At 50.9% G+C, this 18,087-nt stretch overlaps 1 protein-coding gene across 2 annotated transcripts in view; it reads right to left on the bottom strand.

Moving 5' to 3' along the window:
* Nucleotides 1-18,087, bottom strand: part of GABRB3 (gamma-aminobutyric acid type A receptor subunit beta3) — a 1,060,293-nt gene that overhangs the window by 246,833 nt on the left and 795,373 nt on the right. For both annotated transcript variants that reach the window (XM_085622874.1, XM_085622875.1), the window contains one exon: nt 9,950-10,032. In XM_085622874.1, the coding sequence (XP_085479000.1) occupies nt 9,950-10,032 (83 nt within the window). The remainder of the gene's footprint in view (nt 1-9,949; nt 10,033-18,087) is intronic.

Below are 18,087 nucleotides of genomic sequence, written 5' to 3'. Positions count from 1 at the left end.
AGGATTATGCTCTGCTTTCTTTATTTTCCAACACCAGCAGATTCAACGTTCAAGTAAAAAACTCTCTTTCCCATGAACACTAGGGAAAGGGCAGTCCAAGAGGTCAACCAATCAGCATCCACGTATGTCCTTAGGGTCCGGGGACTGATGGGATATCTCCTCTTTCTTTTCCTGCTTACCAGCAGATAAGTAGCTTCCATTAGCTCTATGGTTATTTAGCTATTCCTTGACTTTGTGTTTATTGTTGTAGGCATTGTAATTAATCTGTGGGCACTGTTGACGCGCGAGCGCTGCGTTTTCCTTTTCAGGTGCCTTGATTGACGGTGACTGCGAGAGCGTTCTCATCGCTCCTTTCGAGGTTCTCTAGCGGTCTTGCGGAGCTTTTAGGCGGCCGCGAGAGGGCGCTAGTGCCGCGCGTCTCTTTTCAACCGGCTCGCTCGGCGGGAATGCTTTTCTATCAGGAAGTTCCTGTCATTGCGTGCCCGCCGAACGAGAAGCCCGTCAGCCTGGAGCATTGACACCCGATCACGGGTCGGATTAACCTGCAGCCTGACGCCCGTTTGAGGGTCGGAAGAGTCCCAGTGAGCCATTCCTTTATTCTGAGGCTGTCATTACCGTCAGGGATCGGCCCAGGCTTTTAGTTCCTGCCTGTAACTGCTGGCAGTGTAAATACTCCCTTGATTCAGTGGGTATAGGCCCCAGGGTTGGTTACCTAGAATTCCTTGCTTGCAAGCCCAAACTTTCAGATTTACTCCTACCAAAAGATTAAGAACGTTAGGTTCGCCAAAAGTTTAGGACTGTTCAGTCTGTTTGATCTGCCACCGGTATTATGGAAGGGGAATTTTTAGAGAAAGAGACCTTTCAGGTTCTCCCAGTGGACGATGATTTTTGTGATGCGGTGGATGCTTCCATCCACCACACCGTCGCTGCAGCCATGGGTCCTTTTGAGAGGCGAATTATGAAGGTCGCTTGCGCCTATGCTTCAGGGGAACGTCAACCCCCACCACGTCCCAAGCGTAAAGTGGAGGCGGCTGTGGATGGGGGGGCCTTTGAGCGCCTTAAGGCATCCTTCTTGGTGCGTTCCCCTGTATCCCAGGTAGAGCCTATAGATGAGGGTGGCCCTTTCTACCCGGAAGGTGACGATGATGAAGACGGTGAGTCTCCTGCAGAATCCCTTGACGAGCCCGGCTCTTCCAGGCCTTGGCGCCCAACACAGAGTGTGCCAGAAGGTCCTGCAGACATGTTAGTCCCAGAGGACTTGGTCCACCCCCGTTCATCTATGTGGACACCGGGCGGGAAGGTGACGCAAGGTTGCAAGTATGGTTTCGAGTTCTTCTGGAACTTTCTTGGGATTCTCCAATCCTTCTACCCCCGATCATATGATTCTTCGGGATCCCCAAGGTCAGCCTCACCCGTTAGTCCTGCAGAATCGGATGCCCCTCATGGCCTGGCGGATTTCCGGCAATGTTGGAGACTCCGTGGCTTATCGGGAGACGCTTGGACTATCTTGGCAGCAGCATGGGCAGACGACACCAACAAACGATATAGTTCAGCTTGGTCCAGATGGGTGGGTTGGTGTCTTAGCCGGGGTCAGGATCCCGTGGGGTGTGAAGTGGTCCATGTCTTGAATTTCCTATCTTCCCTGGCCACAGAAGGTTTGGCTTACCGCACCATAAATTCTTACAGATCGGTAATTTCAGCAGGCCATGACCCGGTGCAGGGCGCTGCAGTGGGGGAACACCCTTTTGTGTGTAAGTTATTGAGGGGTATTCGCTTATCCCTGCCTCCCCTGCCTAGGTACTCCCAGTTGTGGGATGTTAACAAGGTTTTACATCTTTTTCAGTCCTGGCTGTCGAATAGATACTTGTCGCCCAAGCAACTCTGCGCAAAGTTGGCCATGCTCCTTTGTTTGGTCTCCTGCAGGAGGGTTTCTGATGTGAGAGCTCTTGATCTCCTCGGTCGCATCTTTTCCCCTCAAGGGGTCACTTTTCATATTTCTCGCCGCACTAAATCGAGCTCTAGGATAATCTCTTACCCGGCTTTTGATAAGCAGCCCAAGTTGTGTGTGGTGCGCTGCCTCAAGGCATATGAGAGCATGACGGATGAACATCGTCCCCACGGCGTAAACCAACTGCTGATTTCTCTCAGGAAACCCTTCAAGGCTGTGTCTTCTCCCACCATTGCAAGATGGGTCAGATGGATCATGAGGGAAGTAGGCATTGACATCTCGCACTTCGGTGCTCATTCAGTGAGAGGAGCTATGGCCTCCAAAGCCTTTACCCTCGGAGCGCGTCTCGAGGATATTCTCAATGCCACTGACTGGTCATCAGACTCGATGTTTAAAAGGTTCTACTTTAAACCAGTCATTGACATGGCTTCCCTGGTGGTGGACAAGCTTTGAACGAGCATAATCCACGCCTCCGGTTCTGCCATAGAATGAAAAATTTCCTAGTAGACACGAAGGAATGTTTCAATTCTATTAAGGACTCGGAGGCGAGGATTATTCCCTCCCAGAGTTCCTTAATAGAATAGGATTCAGTCGCTCTTTCCCGATCTAAACCTGTGGATCAACAGCCCCGTAAGGTATAAGTACTGGTCTCTCCTTTTTTGGTTGAGAGTGTTGCCGGTTTGGGTATAACTGTATTGGAAATTGATAGTTGATTATCCTTGTGTCTTTTTTTCTTATAACCTAGCTCCTCATCGGTATATTACCTTTGTGATAACTGTGATGGTTAAGTTCGGATTCATTCGATACTCTTTTACTTCTTTCAGGGCCGGACTCATCAAAGAAAGAGGAGATATCCCAGCAGTCCCCGGACGCTAAGGACATACGTGGATGCTGATTGGTTGACCTCTTGGACTGCCCTTTCCCTAGTGTTCATGGGAAAGAGAGTTTTTTATGTGAACGTTGAATCTGCTGGTGTTGGAAAATAAAGAAAGCAGAGCATAATCCTCGCCTCCGAGTCCTTAATAGAATTGAAACTTTCCTTTGTGTCTACTAGGAAATTTAATTGTAAAGAAAAAACTGAGCAGAACTCAGGGAGACTCCCTTCCACGACGTGCCATAGAAACTCTGAGGGACTCAGCCTCTGTTGGAAATATTCTAGAGGGTGCGTCGCCTGTTTGGTTATAGTTCAAGTTTGGTCATTTTTTTAAAAGGACAAGGATAGGCTATTAAACTGATTTTTCATTCCCATTATAGCTTATCAAACAGATACATACCGCTTTACTATGGTACCGTGGGACTCCCACTTCAACGACTTGGAATGTTTCAAGCATGTGAATCTATGAAAGATACAATACTGGAGAAGAAACAAGATACTTACCTGTAACTTTGGTTCTCCAGTATTGGTAACTTTCATAGATTCCCATAGCTTGTATCATTCCCCGTCGTCGGAATGGGAGTCTCGGTATCCAAAATAACATAGCAGTAGGTACAAAAGAGAAAGAAAAAGGCCTAGGCCTCATTCCCTTTTGTAGTATATCTACCTCTTTTTGTAAAAGAGACCAAAATAAAGCAACAACCAATCAGATTAGCCTCACCCCACAGAACCTTCCTGAGAGAAGCACAGAGCCTCAGATTTTCATAGCCGTTGTGTAACAGTACAACCAAACCTGCCGATGGCTGAGCTTTCCCCGCGTAGGAGGGTGGGCGCATGGGAATCTATGAAAGTTACCAATACTGGAGAACCAAAGTTACAGGTAAGTAACTTGTTTCTTACTCCAGTATTGGAACTTTCATAGATTCCCATAGCTTGTATCAGAGTAGCTAGCAGTAAGAAACACATTTTGCCTCCCTGAGACATCTCAGTATCCATAACTATATATCACCGTACTGTTTTTTTTTTTTTTTACATAAAAATACCATGCAATCACATAAGAAAAATACATAGCAAAATGTGCAAGAACCATACAAAGGAAAGAGGTAAGAAAGGAAAGCTCACCACTCAATGGAAGAGGTTCCTCAGGACTGCCTGGTCCACAGCCGTGTCTTCCTGTGCCAAGGTCTCCAGACAGTAATGTCTTGTAAAGGTGTGCACGCTGCTCCAAGTCGCAGCTCTGCAGATGTCTTTAATCTGGACCCCCGCAAAGAGAGCCGTAGAGGAAGCCATGGACCTCGTCAAGTGTGCTCTAATTCTGCTCTCTAGAGGCTTGTCCGCTGCAGAATGACAGAACTGTATAGCACTGGAGATCCATCTAGCAATACCCTGCTTGGACAGGGGTAATCCTTTGCGGGGAGCACTGAATGCAACGAACAATTGCGAAGATTTTCTAAAGGCTTTAGTACGGTCCAGACCAAATTTCAAGCACCACTGCACGTCCAGCGAATGAAGTGCCCTTTCCGCCGGTGTAGACGGTTGAGGAAAGAAAGCCTTGAGAATCACCGGCTCATTTAAATGAAAGTCCGAAGGCACCTTTGGAATGAACTTTGGATTAGTCCGTAGAATGACAGTATTCCTTTTGAATTGGAGGAAAGGTTTCTGAATTGTAAGAGCTTGCAATTCCCCAATACGCTTTGCTGCCGTGAGAGCAAGAAGGAGTGCCAATTTCCATGAGAGGAACTTCAGATCCACTCGATGAACTGGTTCAAAAGGAGGCTTCATCAGCTGGGAGAGAACCAAGTTCAAATGCCATGTGGGAGGCGGAGGCCTCACGGGAGGATGAACTTGTAACAGCCCCTTGAGAAATTGCTTGACAATTCTAGAGGACCAAAGAGACGGCCCAGAGGCAGTGCGTCTGAAGCGAGACACTGCAGCCAAGTGCACCTTTATTGACGAATGAGCCAAACCTGCCTTAGTCAAGGACAGGAAATAAGGAAGAACTTGATGAGGCTGAGACAAAAAAGGATCCACACCTTGCTGATGGCACATTATGCAAAAGCGTTTCCATTTGAGACGATAAGTCTTGTTAGTGGAAGGGGCTCTAGCCTGAGAGAGAACATCCCTTATTTCGTTCGAGAGAGGAAGATCTAGGAACTCTCGCTGCTCAGGAGCCATGCTGAGAGGTGTAAGGAACGAGGATCCGGATGCCAGATCTGGCCCTGGGACATAGTGAGAAGATCCGGAATCGTCGGTAGAGGACGAGGAGGGACCAGAGAAAGAAGGTGAAGCTCCGTGAACCAAAACTGCCTCGGCCATGCCGGCTATTAAGATCATTTTGCATGGTTCCGCCTTGATCTTTCTGAGTATCCTCGGTATTAACAGAATGGGGGGAAAAGCGTACACAAATGCCCTTGACCAAGCTATCGAAAGCGCATTTCCCAGTGATCCACGATGGGGAACTTTGCTTGCGTAAGACTGGCATTTCCGGTTTTCCGGGGTGGCGAAAAGATCTATCGAAGGTTTTCCCCACTGGCGAAAAATGTCCTCCAAGACCATCTGGTTTAGTTCCCACTCGTGGCTGATGGATGAAAGCCTGCTGAGCCTGTCCGTTGAGGACCCCTGGAAGATGTTCCGCTGTGAGTGATATTCCGTGGAGGATCGCCCGTTCCCAAATCCTCTGGGCCTCCTGTGACAACGGAAGAGACCTTGTGCCCCCTTCATTGTTGATTTAATGCATTGCCGTGGTGTTGTCCGTGCGGACGAGAACCACGGAACCCTGCAACCGTGGCAGAAATGCTTGAAGAGCCAGGCGAATCGCTCTGAGTTCCAGGAGGTTGATATGAAGGAGGCGGTGTTTGGGTAACCAATGCCCGCTGACCTGCAAGTCCTGAAGCACCGCACCCCAGCCGTCCAGCGAGGCATCTGTCGTGACAACATGAGGAGCCGGATTGCTTACGAAGGATAGACCATGGGATAAATTCTCCTCCTGTGTCAGCCACAAGGCGGCGTCCCTCATCGCCGCAGTAATCACCACCTTGTCGTCGAAAGAGCCGTGAACTTGTTGCCACTGCATGTCTAGTTGCTCTTCAAGAGATCGCATCCGTAATCTGCAATGGGGTATCAGAGGGATGCATGAAGAGATCACTCCTAGCAGGGATTTGTAACGGCGTACTGATAGACACCTTCTTCTTCTCAACAGATGTGCCAAGGACTTCAGCTTTTCTTGCCTTTTGAAGGTTGGGGAAGCCTTGTTGAGAGACGTGTCCAAGATAGCACCTAGGAACCGTGCTCTCTTGGACGGTCAGATCGACGACTTCTCTCTGTTGAGAGTCAGACCCAGATTGCTGAATAAAGCTGTACACTGTTTCCTCCGCTATGAGCCTGGACGGAGCCTTCAGCAACCAATCTTCCAGGTAAGAGAAGATTTGATAAGCTTCCTGAGGAAAGCTGCTACCGGTTCCAGCACCTTGGTAAAGATCCTCGGGGCAGAATGAAGTCCAAAGGGTAAAACCCTGAATTGGAAGTAGCTCTTGGCTACTGTGAAGCGTAGAAACCTCCTGTGGGCTGGATGAATAGGGATGTGAGAATACGCATCTTCGAGATCGAGAGTGGCCATGAAATCTCCTGGGTTGAGGAGACGTAAGATATCCTGGAGAGACACCATCCGAATGGATTGACAGATGAGATAGGTGTTGAGCTCCCTGAGATCTAAAATGGGTCGCCATTTCTCCGGCGTCTTCTTGACCAGGAAAAACCTGGAGTAGAAACCTTCCCCCTTCTGAGACAGGGGAACCGGTTCCACTGCTCCCTTGAGGAGCATCTGATGTACTTCGAGCCTTAAGAGACGCAGATGTTTTGAAGGCATGGCGACAGGGGGCTTGGAAGGTGGTATATGAAGAAACTCCAGCGTATGACCGTCTCGAATGATGTTGAGGACCCAACGCTCCGATGGTATCAGGGTCCAGTTGTGGAGGTAATGGGAAACAATGCCTCCCACAGGTGTTTACGATACTGAAGAGAGCCTAGAGACCTCGCCGTCTCTGTATCTTTTTTAATGTCCTGGAGGGCATCATCGACATGTTTCCCAAACAATGCCTCCCCATCAAACGGGAGGTCCAAGATCTTGTTCTGAACCTCCGGTCGGAACCAAGTCGCTCGGAGCCAGCCCTGCCGACGAAGAACAGCCACACCTGCCAGTGCACGGAAAGCTGTAGTGGCGATGTCCATGGCGCAGTCGATCACTTCCGCCGACGTAGCCCCCCCTGCTGAAGAATTTTCTTGGCCTCCGTCTTGGCCTCCAATGGAAGTTGGTCCAAGTAAGGCGAAAGGTCGCACCACATTTGGCGATCGTACCTGCCAAGGATCGCCAACGCATTAGCTGCCCTTACTAAAAGACTGGCCATAGAGGAGAAACGTTTTCCCGCATTATCCAGGCGCCTGCCTTCCTTATCCGGAGGGGTGGTGAGTGGTGCCGAAGGATTACGTGACTTGCGTTGCGCCGCCTGGGAGATTACCGAATCAGGCTTCGGCTGACCAATCAAGGACGCTGGACTGTCCTCAGGCGCCTTGTACTTCTTTTCGAGGCGCGGCAAAACCGGAATCACCGTAGCCTCATAGCCTTCAAACCCTCGTCCCAGAGATGGCTAACAATGGGAATTGAACGAACCACTTTCCTGTAGGGCTCCTTAAAATCATACAGGAAGCATTCCGTTGGGGCTGACGGCATAGGAAGCTGGAATCTACTGGAAGCCCTTTCCATCAGCATGTGGAAACCCCCAACATCTGCCGGGGGAGAATCCACCAGATCAGGAGTAGGTGAAGCCGGATCCGGAATGACATAGTCCTCCCACTCAGCACACTGATTAGACGTGTTGCCAGTATCTTGATCCTCATCAGAGGAATCACAGGAACAACCGGGATCACTGGGGGCAACCCTGGGCTGGAAACGTGCAATTGAGAAACCACCTGAGGCGGTTGCCCCGGTGAAAATTCTGTAGGAGCCGATGGAGTAGGCACAGTATGCACTGCAGAGAAAGTCGAAGACGGAGGAGGAACGTGAGAAAACCTCTTCCGATAATCCTGTAACATGCCCTGGAGATCTGCCAGGAGCGATGAAGGAACTGCAACCATACCCTGGCCTGCGCTGTCCTGACGCCCATAGGATGGTGGATAGGCGTACCCAGGCGTGTAGTCGCCCTCTGAATTAGTGTCCTGACATTTCACCAGTAGTTGTGAAGAATTATGGGCATAACCACAAGAATCCTGATCATCCCCATCAGAGTCTTCTTCTTCTAATAATAATGCGGGAGGCAAGGGGGTCACCCTCCTTGGCGATGTCATATCTGGTGTTATACGTCTCAAGGAAATTGTAATCCTCTCCGTCGACAAGGTCGTCATCGGAACCGTCGGCATTGATAATGGAACCATCGTCGACGGAAGCTGCACCGTCGACGACTGGATCGTCGACGAAGATATGGGCGTCGTCGACGACGAGACCGTCGACGCCGCCGCCGTCGTCATCATCGACGTAGTCATAGCTCTCGTGAATGACACCGTCGTCGCCACCGTCGTCGTCGACACCCTCGTTGACACCCTTGTAGACGTCGGTATCGTCGTCGACGCTGCCGTCGATGCTGGTACAGAAGGCACCGTCGACGAGCCCGTCGACGGCGGGACTTTCCTAAGTTGAGGTTTTGAAGTCTTCGTCGACAGAGTCTGCAGCTGCGTCGTCGACGATCTAGAGTCCTTTTCTGACTTCTCCGAAGATAGAGAAGGGGGCTTCTTGAACGCCTTAGTGGATACCACCACTGCTGGGGCAGTAGAAAGTCCTTCCCTCTCCTTTGCACCGTGGTGAGGAGATTTACTCGGACTCCGGCGCTCAGACTCACGGGGGGGTCTTTTTTGAGGCCTTAGCAGGGCGGTCAGAGGATGGCGAAGGGGAACCCCTACCCCTTTTCACTGACCTGCGAGAGGAGGTTCCAGAAGATGAGTTCTCACTGTCACTGGATGTAGCACCCTTCTGTGACTTAACCTTCTGGAACCACGTGAAAAGGCGACCCTCACAGTCCCGGAGGGTCTTTGTAGAAAAGGTGCGGCAGATCTTGCATTCCGCAGCCTTATGATCCGGGTACAGGCAATAAATACAATCCTTATGCCTGTCCTCCACGTAGAGCCGCTTTTTGCCACAGGTGGAACAAGGCTTGAACAGGGCTTTCTTCTCCTTGTCAGACATTCCTGAAGGAAAACAGCAACAAGTTGGAAGAAAAATATTTTGAAAAAAGCAGTCAACAAAGTTGAAGTGAGCAGAGCTCAAAGGAGACTCCCTAAGCACAACATGCGGTAGAAAATCTGAGGCTCTGAGCTTCTCTCAGGAAGGTTCTGTGGGGTGAGGCTAATCTGAATGGTTGTTGCTTTATTTTGGTCTCTTTTACAAAAAGAGGTAGATATACTACAAAAGGAAATGAGGCCTAGGCCTTTTTCTTTCTCTTTTGTACCTACTGCTATGTTATTTTGGATACCGAGACTCCCATTCCGACGACAGGGAATGATACAAGCTATGGGAATCTATGAAAGTTCCAATACTGGAGTAACCAGAATTCCCTTCACGTTGCAGAAACTGAGTAGAGCTTCTTGAAGCCAATTATAAAGAATCTATAGGCTTCATGAATTGTGGGAAATGATTCACTTGAACAGAGAAATGCATGAACATGTAGAGCTGACTTTCTAATCATCAACTGGGTCTCTTTCATGACTCAGGGGTCTTTTAGCTAGAACACTCATGCATAATAAAGCAAACTGAAAGTAAATTGCATGGCAATGTTTCCCTCTTATAGCTACAACTGATTAAAATGCTAGCATTAGCTCTCCTGTGTTTTAGATCGGTATCCAGGCAGTGACTAATCAGACCGAAATCATGAAGTGTTTTATGCTTTATGTCTCTAAATCGAGGTTTTATTTTTTTTAAATCACCAACTATACAAGACACAAATTGAAACAAACTTTCAGTTTTTATGAAAGGGGAACATAAAAACACTGGCAGTGTTTCACACAATTGTTAAGACCAGAAGCTTTTTAAACCAGAGAGCATTACGGAATTAAAGATTTTGTGTATACAAATGATTACGTACAGCTTTCTATTTCCAGAGTGCAGTTTTGTTCGTCCAGTGGGTACCTTCTCAAATCCATCATACATGCTGCAGTTGTTGTGATTCTGAAACAGACAAAATTATAGGATCAAAAAAGTAAACAATCTTCTTTGCATAGTTCCAAATTGTGAGCTTTATTAAAAGAGTGAACAAGATGAAGTATCTAAAAGTATGTGTAAGACATCTATGACAGTCACTGCCAGTCACACCTCTATACCCTGACTAATGTGGCAGCAAATTCAATTGGAACAAGATTTGGCTTTGAAAACCTGACAATCACATTTGCATGCCTGAGAAAAGTCATTAGTCCTTTGTCGATGTAGGCCGCTAATAGTGGTCCCTTGAGGCAGGCTGCCGTAACTGAAAAGCAGTCCCCTGAATGATATAGAGTTTCTTGCTGTAGCAGGCTACAGAACCTCAGGTCTTTACTAGAGGGCAAGTCTAGCCGGGTGCAGTATCTTAAGCCATTTCTATAGGTCACAAGAGGTCTCAATCTTCCGCCACTGCTCCATCAACCTCACAATATCAGAGAACTATGAGAAGACCAGGGGGTTGATCTACTCGTTTTTCGTCAAACTTAGTGCAGTAAGGTAATCTGATGTATTAGGCAAATGGCAAGACACAGTGCAGAGCCATATCTAAGCAATCTTTAATTGCTGCGGTTCTCATTCCCTGTGCTGGCACTCTAATTAGGCTGACTTGCACGACACACATGGTCGCACCATGGTGCAGAGGTAGATATGCACTGTCTAGAAACGAATCTGGACTGAGTGTAGGAAGGTGGATATCTGACTATGGTTACCCCCAACTTTTTGCCTAGTGTCTAGCTGGTTTTTCGACTTAGTTGGCCTGAGATCCTGCCATTCAGGGTCTCAGGCTGTCTGCTCTCTCTTTAAAATGGACTCCATGTACCCTAGGTATATAACCAATTGGTAAGGATCACCTTATTGGACCCTGTACAGTGTACCGTAGGTACCCAGGGCATAGGTGTACCCTAGGCCTCCCAGGGGCTGCAGCATGTATTATGCCACCCCTGGTCTGGCCTTCCAATCAGACACAACTGGCTGATCCCTCAGCTGGGGCAAGGTCGTGTAATCACCCCTTTCTTAGATATAGTATGCCTATATCTACCCTTACATATAGACACATGTGTACCTATCAGTCACTCCTATGGCAGGCCTTAACAATCCTGGAGGCAGAGTGCTTGGTAACATGTGAGATGGTGCTCTAGCATGAGCTGAGCCTGTCTGCAGCTTTCGGAACCTTGTCCTTATAGCTGTTCTATGATATAGCCTACCATATACTCTTAAAGTGCCTTATAATCTTAGACGGTTATGGTAACTATGGTTTGGCTTTATCGAAACATGTCGTGTGAGGTGTCTAACACTGTGGAATAATACCCCCATGCCATTTCTGGACATGAGGATATTATTCCCCCCTTCTAGAGGGAAAGACATGTTAAAATCATACTTCACTGTTAGCCTCTGACCAAAGCCTCAGCATCACAAAATGGATGCTGCTGCCACGACACAAGTCTGACCTCCTGCAGCTGGGAGTGATCCCAGCCAGGGAGGCCTGGACAATAGGTTTCCTGCTTGGGGAGGTGCTAGCACCTCCCCAGACAGCCTTTAGTGTATTGGGGCAGGGTGGGCTGAAAGGAATGAGACATGCCTGGGGCACACAAGGTGTTCCTTGCATAGTCCAGTTCAAACCGGCGCTGGGGCACTCCAGCCCCAGCTCTGGCGCGAAACTGGACAAAGGGAAGTGGGTGTAACCACCCCCTCCCAGGTCCCACCCATAAGGCGTGACCTAGCAGGTATCCCAGCCCCCCAGATTAGTATAAGAGTGGGAGTTGGGCCTCAAGACTTTAGATTATCCTGAACCTGCAAACTTGAACAGAAACTCTGGACCTTCGACATTCGATGAAAGAAGAAGACTGAAGAATCTCCCTTGTAGCCAAGGAGTGGCTACCCTGTGCAAACAGGCACCATCAAGAGACTACCCTTTGCTTTGCCCACGTTCTACGAGGAACCGACTGCAGAGCCCGACCAGAGCCTTGACTTCCAGACTTCTCCGACCCTGATCCACATCCACAGCAAAGCTGAGATCCGTGGAGGCGACGAGCGACGTGGGACCGGCTACCTGGGAAAAGTGGCTAGTAACTTAAAGCGCAGCTTCTGAGGCACCCTCGAAGTTGTGCACCGGGGATTGAGAAGCCCCAACCCCAAGCACCATCTGCACCGAAGATCAGCCCCCCACACTCCACGAGTCCTGCGTGGGGCCCTTCTGCATTTTCCTGCTTGCCGCGTCTGTCCGGTTGCTTGCCCGCTGGCTAGTGGCCTTTGTGACGACGCACCCTGAAATCTTCTGCGCTGGTTTGGCTCCTCCAGACTGGCTCCCGCTTCTCTGCAAAGAAGAAGCACCCCAGACCTTCCTGGTCTGCACCAGAAGCAAGTCCTCCGTTCTTCGTGGGTTCCGCTTGCCAAGGCTTGGTGAGTCATAGTCCAACTTCGACGCCGCCGACAGCAAGAGCCTTTGTGGGACAGCTCGCCTCCTGGCCCTGGTCGTCCTCGACGCTTCCTGGTCCTCCTGGCTGCAGCGACAAGCTTCACCTTCACCTGCAATCTTCACGACATCGCCTGGTTCCTTCCTGGTTCCACGTGGTCACTGGCTAGTGACCTTGACTCTGTCCCTTCTGCTTGCAGGTTTCCTCTCTTCTTGATCCCAGCCTTGGGATCCACCGGACACTCTTCACTGACTGCCTGTCAGCATCTTTCTTCAGGCATCCATAGGAGTCGACGACGAAAACCGACGCATCTTCACCCCTATGCACCCGCAGCCTGTGGGCTAGGTAACTTGGGTACTCCGGTGCTCATCAGGATAGTGACTATCCTAGTGTCTAGTTTTCAAGTCTCAACTTCCTAGCTACTCCGGAAGTGTCCTAAATCTACCGTTTTCTAAACTGTACTATTGCTATTGACTTTTACGCATTACGCGTGAGTGTTTCCACTCTGCACACGAATCCCGTGGGCCTCCCACTTCCTAACTAACGCTAGTGTAGTGTAGCCCCAGCGATTCCCTAGGCCTAGGCCTATTCTATTTCCGTGACAGTGGTTCTTATACCACTTACTTAGTATATGGTTTGCGTGGCCCCTAGGGCCTAACTGTATTACTTACCTGTGTGATTTAATGTATGCTTAAATAAGACTGTGTTGTACTTACCTCTAATCTCATAAAGAGTGCTGAGGGTTTGACTAGAATAAATACACTTTATTTTATATATATATCTGTTGTGGTGTCCTTTCATTTGGTATTCAAGGGATTATATATGGTATCACAGCTGGCTTCACATGCCATTCAGAGTTTAGCCTAAGACTGCTCTTGTCCATGCTACCACTAGGATAGCTGGTCTATAAGGTTGACTTTACAACCAATCACCATAAGGGTATTTGGACTGATATAAGGTGTACACTAGAACTAGTGACATCATACATCAGGCCAACTTCTCACACTGAAGGCATACTATTCCAGAACTAATTCCTATGCCTTGACACATTTAAGAGGATTCCATGCATGAGATATGTGCTGTGCACTTCAGCAGACATGCAAACGTGTGTGTTGTTGTTTTTTGAGAAATGAAAACATTTCCCTTTGTTAACGTCTGTTTCAAGGTGTTAGCTCTTCACACAAAGCACAATCGAAATCTCTTAGTAGATCAGGCTTTGCATTAAAACCTATGGGTTTTTGTGCTTATTTATCCAAGTAACACCCCAGTAACCTTCCTTTGATGTGCTGAGAAAACTGCAAATTTCCAGAACAAAATACTTTTTGTGCTGGAAAGTAAATATCAATGGGATGCTTTATGTTGATTTGAGTCCATTTGCAACTGTGCAAAGCCTTATTAAATCTAAGCCACATGGGGGGTGGCTAGCGCCCACGGAAGATAGCGGTGGTTCCCTGACTCTCCCGGGACGGCGCCCGGAGAGGCGGCTCAGGAAACTCACAGAGGACCTGTTGAGTGCCCCATCTCCGCTTGCATTACCTCCTCGTTAGTCTTCCTCGCCACATGACTAACAAAGTGAGCTTCAGCTCCACAACAGAACCCTCCAAAGCAAAGCAAAAAAAAAGTCAGCATCCCATGCCTCCCATCCCTTCCCAATATGGCCGACCCAGTCACCCATGACCCCTATAAGAGGCGGGCCGGCCCAACCCAACAGCCTGTTTTTTTTGTTCTGCACTCTCTCCAGAGCGCTTCAGGTGAGTGGTGCCTGCTGTAGCAGGTACTTGGGTCCTGGGTTGGAGGTCCTGCTCTAGCGGACCCTTGGAGCCTGGCCCTGGTTTGTACCCCTGCTTGTTGCCCCCGGGGTGTGTGGCGTTGTTGCTGTGCTGATACCGGTGAGGCTCTGCCTTAGCGAGCCCTGGGTTGTCAGGTAAGGGGGGGGAATTTGCGCTGGGAACAGTCTCTCCTTTGTTTCTGTCTTTTCCCTTCACCGCCCGTCGTTTTCATCTACGGGCGGCTGCTGTGCGTCTCCGGTTTCCCTGCTGGATGCCTCCTTTCATTGGGACTGTGTCCCGAGGGTAGCGAACGGGTGCTTTTTTAATGATGTGATCGTCTCCCTTCCCCGAGCCGCGTATTCGCCTGCCCGCCTGCCTTCCTGGCGTTGGGGGTGGCGGCGGCTCTACGGAGCTCGGTCCGTCTGGGGCCGCTGTGCAAGGGGGTTGGGCTCGTCTGTGTCGGCGTTGTGAGTCGCTTGCATACCTGCGTCCAGCGTCTCCCTTTCTGATGGATCTCCCTCCGTCTTGCTTCGCTCCGGGGTCGCCGGCGTTGCTGTGTGCGCGCTGTTGTTCCTCGCGGCGGTGGGCCGGCTCGGGGTCCCGGGGGCGGGGCTTCATTGTTGTATTCCGCGGGGTGTTTCTCCCGCCTTCCTTGTACGCCGGAGGTTTTCTTCTCTGCTGTCTCACGGCCAGGGGATTTTTCTGGGTGCCTTCGTCCCCCGGGACGGCGGCGGACCTGTGTCCTGTGTTTCTCGTTGCATGGGGACTCCACACAGGGGTCTTGTGCATTCCTTGCATCAGTCTCGTACTCGTGCTGGGTCCCCGTGCTCGGGCAGCCCTGCTGGGCGATTTTTGGACAGCCCTGCGTCTGCAGGCTTTTATTAATCGATTTTGCTCATTTCACATAATGGCTGCTTTACTGCAGGGATCTGGGTTCGCGCGTTGTTATTTACCGGTGTAAATAGACTCCTGCTTGTATGACTTTGTATGCGGCCCTCTAGCTGCATGCTGTTGTTACAACTCCTCTGTAGCTGTACGCTATGTAACGGTCCCTGGTGGCCTCCTTGGTATATACGCAGTTCGTCCTGTGATTTTATTTTTTTGAAACGGCTCCTGCTTGTATGATGCCCTTGGTAGTTACCTCTGAAGCGGTTGATGTCCGAGGCTCTGAGACTCGAGTGTGTGTTCGCTGACCTGCCTTATTGGGACAGGCGCGATTGCCCCTGTCGTGGTGCTCCCGTTCCGTGGGGTCGCAGTCGGGTGTGGGGGCTGCGGGCGCGCTACAACTCCGCCCCAGTCCCGGGTGTGGCGTCCTTCCACCTGCCGCTAAGCCGGCTCCCTTGGCTGCTGCGCAACCGGGACGTGATTCGTTTTGGGGTTCGTGTCCCATTTTTTTTGGCCGACACCTGTGATATCGCTTGTTGCACTCCGGTGCCGTGTGTTCTACGCCGTGGGTGTCCTGTTGCGCCAGCTTGCTGTGCTCGCTGACTGCCGTTATGGCGGTGTTTTTGTGTTTCCTGTCGTGCTACACCTCGCCTTGTACAGTGTGCGCTTCGTGTCTCCACTTCGCCTAGGCGCTTGCTGCGCTGGCCCGCACTGTTGGTTTTGCCACGGTGCTCGCGACTGGTCCCTGTGGTTCCCGCCTCCCCCGCTCCTTGACTGCCCAATCGGGGGGGGTAGAGGGGGTTTGCTACCATAGTCTTGTTCCTCTGGTTTTTCAGGTCCCACATGCACTTTGTCGTTTTTTGGCATCCTTCGCACTCTTCTGGGTCCGACCTGGTGCGGTTTCTCGTTGTTACGTCCGGTGCCTTGGGTTGTTTCGACTCTCCGGTGCTGGGTTTGAGTCCCGCAGTCGCTGTCAGCGGGTCTTTGGTTGAAATACTTTCATTGTCATCTTGTATTCGCGCATTTGCTGCTGGGTGTCGTCGTTTTGCTGCCTTTCTTGCTCTTCGCTTCAGGGTGGAGTTTGTTGGGTGCTGGCCTCGCTGCTTGCCTTTTCGCGCTGCGGCTCTCCCTGGACTTACTTTGTTTCGTCCCTCTGTGGGTGTTGTAGTATTTGTTTTGTCCTGCTTCTGGGACTTCTCGGTTTCCATGGCTTGCTTCTCTGTGCTGGTCAGCATGTTCTGTCCTGGTGGTTGGTGGTGCTGGCTGGGTGCTTGCTCTTCCTCCTCCGGTTCTGTGTTGTTCCGCTGTCATCTTCCTGCGCTCAGGCAGTTTGTTGCCTTCTACTCTACCCCGTTTGGTTGCGGGTGTCCCGGGTGGTGGCCCCGCCTTGTCGGGCTCACTTTCTCGTTCCCCCTCCTTCTGGCCCTCGCGGCCCTGCCCTGCGCTCCGCCTCCCCCGCCGCCTTGTGCTTGATGCCCTGCTCTAACGGGCTCTGGGGTTTGGGGTTTGTCGTTTGACTCCCCCTCTCTGTGGGGGTGGCTGTGGGCTTATCTGTACCGGTGTGCGTGTGGGTCACTCAACCCCCTCTGTTGTGGCTCCTTGCCCCTTCGCGGCCTTTATTTGCCTTTCGGCTTGCCGACTGTGTCCACTCTGTTTGTGTCACTCTGGCCTTAAAGGTTCGGGTCTTAGACTCTTTCCCTGATGTTTGGGTGTTCATTCCATGGTCTTTCAATGTCAGTGGGTGATCTGTCTCACATGTAGGCAATGGACTTTCTTTCGGTAAGGTTGGGAGTTGTGTTTGACTATTCCTGCGGTTGTTGTGCAGGGTCTGTCCCTGTCTGTTGCTGACCGTCCTCCGGGGTTTTCATGGGGCTGTGGGGCTTTTGGCATTGCCTCCCTGTCTGCACCTGGCCTAATCTGCTTTCTGCGGTTGTGCTGGGTCGGGTCTGGTTGGTGCCCGGATGGGGTGCCACCTGGGACTTCCGGGTGCTGTGGACTATGGGGTCCTTCTAGGGCTCACCCTGTCTTATTTGAGTCTGCGGCTTAGGCGCTCCTTCCTCGCTTTTGTGTTGCTCACTACGGCTACACGTTTTCTCCGCCTGGTGCGTTTCTGTGGCGTTTGGCATGGTCCCGGCGCAGGGGTTACTCGCACTTTCGTGTGGCGTTCCATGCAATCTTGTTGCCTGGCTGTTTTTCTGCTGCCGGTGACTCTGGTCCTTCCTTGGTTCGGTTTGGCCCGGGCTCTTCCCGCTTCTGTCCTGGTTCGGCTGGGGGGATCGAGCTCTGGTGGCTTTCTGGCCTAATGCGTCTCCTGCAGGGGTGTCCGGGGGCGCTGGTACCCCCGGTTCTCTGCTCCCTGGCGGGCCCGTGCGCTTCCGGTTTGACTGTTTCCTCGTCTTTTGTCCCTGGGTTTGGGGTTCCGGGGTCTGTTGGCTCTGGTGGCTCTCTGGGGGTTTTGACGAGGCTCGGGTTCAGTTTTCACCCTGCCCTCCTGTCCCTCTCGCCTTTGGTGGGTGCTCGCTTCGGCGGCTCGCTTGGTTCCTTTGCGGGGCGGGTTCGGTCCGTGGCGCTGCCTTTTTTTTCCCTGCCTTCTGTGCTTGGGTGGTCTTTCGGGTTCTCCTCTTTCTGCGGTGGCCTGGTTGAGTTCCCTTGGTGGCCGGGTCTCTTTGGTGTCGTTTCCGGCACCTTCCTGGGTCTTTTTTGTTCCCTTGTTCCGGCCTGGGTTCTCAATGGTGAGTCTTGTGCCTCTGGTTTTCGTGGCTCTCGCTGGACTGGGATTCAAGTCCCACGAACGCTGTCTATGTGACGTAAGTTGGCATTTTTCAGACTCTTCTTTTAGTGGTGAGTCTTGTGCCTGTGGTCGGAATGGTTCTCACAGGTCGAGGGTTCGAGTCTCGCCTGCGCTGTCAGTGTCATTTGTAGGTGTGCTGTCGCTCTCTTCTTTTAATGCGGCTCTTGCC

Source organism: Triturus cristatus, chromosome 8 (genome assembly GCF_964204655.1).
Source record: "Triturus cristatus chromosome 8, aTriCri1.1, whole genome shotgun sequence".
Lineage (NCBI taxonomy): Eukaryota > Metazoa > Chordata > Amphibia > Caudata > Salamandridae > Triturus > Triturus cristatus.
This window is presented reverse-complemented; position numbering and strand designations above follow the sequence as displayed.